Source organism: Telmatherina bonti, assembly GCF_933228915.1.
Source record: "Telmatherina bonti genome assembly, chromosome: 1".
In the NCBI taxonomy this organism is placed as follows: domain Eukaryota; kingdom Metazoa; phylum Chordata; class Actinopteri; order Atheriniformes; family Telmatherinidae; genus Telmatherina; species Telmatherina bonti.
In genome coordinates, this window is record NC_136619.1 from 17,105,173 (window position 1) to 17,111,172 (window position 6,000).

The 6,000-nt window shown below is 42.1% G+C and overlaps 1 protein-coding gene across 2 annotated transcripts in view; it reads right to left on the reverse strand.

The window, feature by feature from the left end:
• insyn1 (inhibitory synaptic factor 1) overlaps positions 1-5,126 on the reverse strand; it is a gene marked incomplete at its 3' end in the record, with an annotated part of 48,844 nt that extends 43,718 nt beyond the window's left edge. Inside the window, exons 1-2 of one of the 2 annotated variants that reach the window (XM_079243942.1) lie at positions 4,859-5,126; positions 4,379-4,744 (exon numbers count right to left, since the gene is read on the reverse strand). In XM_079243942.1, coding sequence (XP_079100068.1) covers positions 4,379-4,522 — 144 coding nt within the window. In that variant the 5' untranslated portion in view covers positions 4,523-4,744; positions 4,859-5,126. Of the gene's footprint in view, positions 1-4,378; positions 4,746-4,858 lie in introns of those variants that run through there. The other variant, XM_079243943.1, reaches the window with a different exon arrangement.
• Positions 5,127-6,000: the final 874 nt, after the last annotated feature.

Here is a 6,000-nt window from a genome sequence, read left to right on the forward strand (position 1 = left end):
GGAAATTATAGGAGCTCCCCTCACAGTTAAACATTGAACTGTTCTTGCTAAGCACTTTTGTTCTGCTCGCTCTGCTCAGCAGCTGTATCAGCAGGGGAAAACAGAGTGAGGAAATTATATAGCCCTTCACAAAAGATAAGAAGAAAAACGAAGGTACTTTCATTTTGGTCTTAGTTTACCCACCCTTGGGCTGCAGTTTTTTTTTTTTTTTTTTTTTTTTTTTTTAAGTTTTGCAGCAGGATTCAGATTGGTCTCAGCAGAGATGAGCTGCATTCCCGCCCCTTCAACTTGCTGTGAAGGCTTTAAAACTGTCCTGCTACGTTGCTGGATGACTGTAAAAGCTTACTGATGTGGGTCCACATGTTTACAACACACTATTTGCAAGAGGCTTTAAAAAAAATGCAGCATTTTAGCAAACGTCAGACCTGCATGATGTGTAGTAGCCTTGCTGTTAATCACAACTGAGAATACCACTGTTTTACCTCCTTATATAGTATCTCAAGCGCATTCATTGCACATTTTAATCTCTATTACATAATTCTAAAACTGCTTAGTCGCCAGTCTTGTTAATAAAGCTGTTACTCAGTACTTCGTTCCTAAAAATGCTGACATTTGGAGTATACAGATTTAACCTGACATTGGTCTTTCGCTGCTGCCTCTGCCCTCGCTCTTTGGCCAGTCTCCAGCATGACATGAGCATATGCACACAAATACCAAAAGGCTACTCATAATTGCTCTTTGTTAAGCTTTCCTTCTTCCCCCTTCTGGAGCTTTGATTCTATGAGTCTTGATTGCCTTCCAGCGTTCATTTGTCTTGAGATGGGCACAAATGTGAGGCATCGTCTGCTCATGCTATCATTCTGCATAATAACTACATCCGCATAATAAAGCTCCATCATTCCTGCTTGGTTCCACATTAAAACATGTAGCTCTCCCCCAACCCTTTTCTAATCCGTGTAACTGCAAGATTTTTCCTGTTTTTTTTTTGTTTTTCCCTTCTTTTTGTATTTAGCGCATCATTAACTCCTTTGAATTTACTGATCTCAAGCGCTGTAATAATCAACATGGGTCCCCTCCCACTCGTGATAGTTGGCCCCTTTTATCAAGTAATAAGTCAGGATTGAGAGGCTACTTTCTATGCTGTTCGGCAGCATGTTTTTTTTTTTCCTCCGGTTTATCCTTGCATTTCTGGAAAGTCCAAGAATGACTAGATATTTAAATGAATTATTTCCTCTGGAGATGCCACTTCTGCCAGTACATTATAGCAAATGGAGTAGTTTATCTGTGTATTACCTTCCAGTGTCCTTCCTTTAGGTCTATCTCATTTTACCTGTCATGAAGCTTGTAATGGGATTCACAAGTAAGACAGGCTGGAGTTGACAGTAATGGGCTCTTGAAGGAAGCAAACTAGCTGTGGTCTGTCAGACATTTTACTTTAACTTGTGAAGTTGTCTTGCTGCTGCTGTCTGGACACAAACCAGGGATCCTCCACATCCTTCAGGTTGAACGATCTATATGATAATAATTATGTTTTTAAGAGATGATTCAGAATATAGATTATATTTGTGTACATATATGTTTTTATAATTTAATGTATTCTTGGAGGAAGGGAAACACACTTTTTTTTAGCTGTCGGGTGATTAAAATAATTTCTGAAAGAAATGCTTGTGTCTAACAGTGATGTGTTAGCAGGGCTGAATGCTTTGCACCACACAGTTCATGCATTCACATTTACAGTACATAATGTGACAGCTATTAAGGTTAAATAGTTGTTCACCGGGGGATTCATTCAGACTTCGCTGTGTGTTGTTACGGAGACTTTAACTCTGGCTCAAATGTCGATAATGTTTTTTTTTTTTTTTTTTTTTTCCCTATCCTCACCTTTCAAGGTGTTAGTTGGGTGCATCCTCCAGGGAAGGAATGTTTAGTAAAGAGGATGATGAAGTGTGACAGACAAGAAAGTATTACCCGAGAGTGACCTCGTTTTGAGACTTTACATGAGGAACGGAAACCACTTGGGGGGGTTGAATCGATGGAAGTGGTCTAATTTCCCTTAGTTATGCTACAGTGTGCTGAGAAACATCATGTTTATTTGTATTGTTCCCATGGTGGGAAAATTCATGTTACATGAGCATTACGTGTATTATGATTGCAGTCATGTTGAACTGGAAAAGTGGTCCCTTTTCCCTCTGGATCTCACAGGTTGAAACAAAAGTTGGGAATTAAATGAGCAAAAAGTATAACCTAACTATCTTCTGTGTCAGTTAGTTTTGGTGATGTGAGCTCTCTTTTACGGCTCTGTTGATTTTTCTTAATACTTCAAATATTTCTCCAATTTAATTGGTAAACTTTTTAAATTCTTCCTTGAATTATTGACACACTCTTTTATGGCCCCAAAAATATAAATCTATTTTTTTTTTAACTTTTCCAGCTGAAATCTACCTGGAAAATGATGGATGAATTGGCATTTAACAGCGCAGACTTAACATAAGCTACACTACGCACTGGCCCTTAGAGACAATAGAGGGACCAGAATATTTCACGTAGGCATAATTTTTTTTTGAGGTGTGACACAAAAATGTGTTAAAATATAGTGCTTTAATCACTTGTTGGATTCAGATTTTGGCACACTTAAGCTGCTCATCTACAAAAGCAGTCATGTTAAGTATATTTAGCAACACGCTTCTTAATTTCCTAACAGCTTGTTCTTCAGAGTGTTGGCTTTAACTCTTCAGAGGAGTGCACTGTCTCCAGTTCCCCAAAGGCCTTGTGGGTGATAATCAGTCATTACTGCTCCTGCATGGAGTTATTTATTTCACTACAATTCACATGGCAATCCATCATTTATTTACATGACAGTTGTTATCGGTTACGGTGTTTCTTTCATGTGGCCAGGAACGAGAGATTTTATGGAGCATTAAGCTTCCATGTATCTGATGCTGCTACGCAAATTCTGTTTCTGTTTCGCTCTTTGATACAGTCTGCAATCTCATTGGTCAGTTAATTGTGGCACATTGATACGAGTATTAAGACTTCCACAGCAGGGAAAGTCATTTCTAAGTCATTTCAATCTGTGGGGTTGTGCTCTTCCAATAAGATGAAATTTGAGCCGGTTTGCTCAGCCTTCTCTAATGGACCCTGGGATGAGAATGGTGATATGTGCCGAAGCTGGCAGGGACACAGGCTGTGTTTTTTTGTTTATAAATAGCTCCAGCCAGCATTATTCCACTTGCAGTTGTCCCATAATCATCAATCACTCCTGCACGTGGGCCGGCTCCTCCTGCTCACCAGAGGGAAGGTACACTGTGAGCTGTGCCCTTGCACCTTCGACTGCTCAAGTAGAATGAGTGAGTGGGACAGAGATGGCAGTCAGAGCAAAGGGGAGGGAGGTTCTCGTGTGGTGATGGAGTGAGTTATGACACCTTTCAGACCCCCCCCTCCCTTACCATCCCTCCTTTTCTCCCCTTCAGGTCATTACATGCACCAACATCCACCATTTCACTTCTTCAACACATTTACAGAGACGCAGACCCTCCCTCTTCATGCCTGATCAGAGGCGGTTGGGAGGCTAATCATGAGCTGTGCTCCGAGGATGTGGGATGGGTCAGGCACGAGTGTTTGCTCAGGTTTCATTTGTCTCCGTCTCTCTATCTGCCTCCATCTCTTTCTGCAGAGGAGCTTTGCAAGAAGAGCGCTCAGCTTTGAGGACACTGCAGGGGGAAGATCCCAAAGAGATTTTGTTCTTTTGCACACATGCACAGATGTACTCTGATTATCAGCATTCAGACACGTTTCCTGTACAACAGCTGTACACGCACACAAGAGCAGAGTATATGTCTTTGCTGATATTTGTTCAGACTTTTTGCTGTATGCACACACACACGTATTCCAGCGTTACCATGGCAAAAATACAGTAAGAATCCAGATGATCCTTAACAAAACGGTTATATAACTATTGTGAGGGTAAGTCTTCTATCTTATCTAAGCCTGCGTATTTATTTCCTTTCAGCCTTGCTTTGCTGCTTTTCAGCAGCTCTTCACTTCTGCTGCACCCCACAGCAGACGCCACTGAATAATCAACTGTTTGTTGATTGTAAAAAAGGAGGCAGCTTTGTCATGGTTGTGATTAACAATTTCCTCCAACTACAAGCAAAAACAAAAAAAAAAAAAAAGTGAGATCTCATCACTTTCAAATCTTAATCAATATCTCCATGCTGTGGAAAATTTTTTTACACCTAATTAAATGCATCCAACCTGAGAAGCACACCCACCTGGCACCTACATTCTCTCCTCTCCCTCATCTCCTCCTTCCCCACTTTTCCCCCTCTAAATCCTCTCCCAAAAGCCTGATAAGTGCAAGCTGATTTTTGAGCCTCACCTCCCGAAGTTCCTTGGCCACATCCTTGAGCTCTCTGAGAATGCCTTCCAGCTGGTCGATCACCATCTTCATGTGGCTGCGGATGCGTTCTCTCGGGCTGGGGGTCTCAGAGGTGTCCCGGGCCGGAGCTCTGCTGAGGGACATCCTTTACAAAGCGACGTGGGGCCAGTGGCCAACAGGCTGAGGGCGTGGGGGAGCCGAGTCGGGGTCCATGTCTTTGGCTACAAGGAGCCTCAGTGCTACTGATCCGAACAGGGGCCCCAGCCACGCAGGGAGACCTCAACATCTTAAAAGCACCTAGGCAGCCAAAACACCTTGCCTCGCCCGCACGGCCGGCACAGGGTCACACTCTGACATCCATGCCTTCTGATTCACGTTTCCAAAAAAGAGGAGGAAATCAGGAGGAGAAAAGTCGAACACAGTAAATCCATGAAAAAGGAAGAGGCAAAATTCATCTGCTAAAGCTGGTATGAAACTTACATAATCACGTTGAGCCAGCTCATCTCATCTGTCAGCGTGTATGTTTGAAATTGTTCCCGAGGAGGTGCTATTTAAAAACACCTGTCTATGCAGGGAGAGTACTTCTTCCCTCTTTCTGTTGTCCTGTACAATCGTTCTCGCTCGTGAGACACAGTGACATCACTGCAGCCTAAAATACAAAAGTGAGAGCAGAAAAAAGGTTCATGTTCACCCTTTTTTTTTTTTTTTTTAGAGGAAGTAAGACTGGTTGTAAGCTAGAAAAATAGAACTTCCAACAGTGGCTCAGTTTCCAAAATGATTCTTTCTTTTCTTTTTTTTTTTTTTTTTTTTTTTTTTTTTTTAATGGTGGCCGGAGGGGACAATATTTGCCTTCTAAATATAGTCCCTCACTGAGAGTTTCTGTCTCTAAAGAGAGAGAGGGAGGACAGATCCTGTTTGAAAAAGGGAATATTCCTCTGTGCAGTGTTGTTTCTCCCTCCAGGAACAAAAAAAAAAAAAAAAAAAAACTCTTAAGAGAAATTCATCAAAATAAACTTTGCTTCACATCCATTTTATTTGCAGGGGATGACTTAATCACGTTGTTCTTCATTTCTTATCCAAGAACAAGAGAAGAGCAGGTGATTGTTTATTTTTTCACAGTGTCCAATTCTGTCCCCCCCCCGCCCCCCCCCCCCCCTCCAAAAAAAAAAACAAAAAAACGCAGGGCTCCTTCCAGGTGGTGTGTGATCAGGATGAATTGATTTCTAAGCCGGCAGAACGTGACTTGTGATGAAAATTTGTGGAAGGATAACAAAAAGAAAGGAAAACAGAAAAATAAATCATGGTGCCAAGTAGACACAGCAGCAAGGGGATTGGGAAGCAAATGAACACCGTCCCCTGGAACTCGGGTGGCAGCTTGTCTTATGCAACATCGCTCTCCAAGTCCTCTCGCAAAACACTGACCCACAGCAGTCCACAGGGGTGTGCCCAAAAAGCCAAGGGAGCAAAAAGAAAAAAGGATTCTCTTGTCTCCTTCGGTTGTTGCTAAGGGAACCCAGCTCTGCCTGCTTGTGCTGTGATTGGATAATTATTTTACTGCTTATCCATGTAGTGTGTGTTTTCTCTGTGGACTCTCTTCAGAGAGGCAGAAAGCTCCGTGCCAT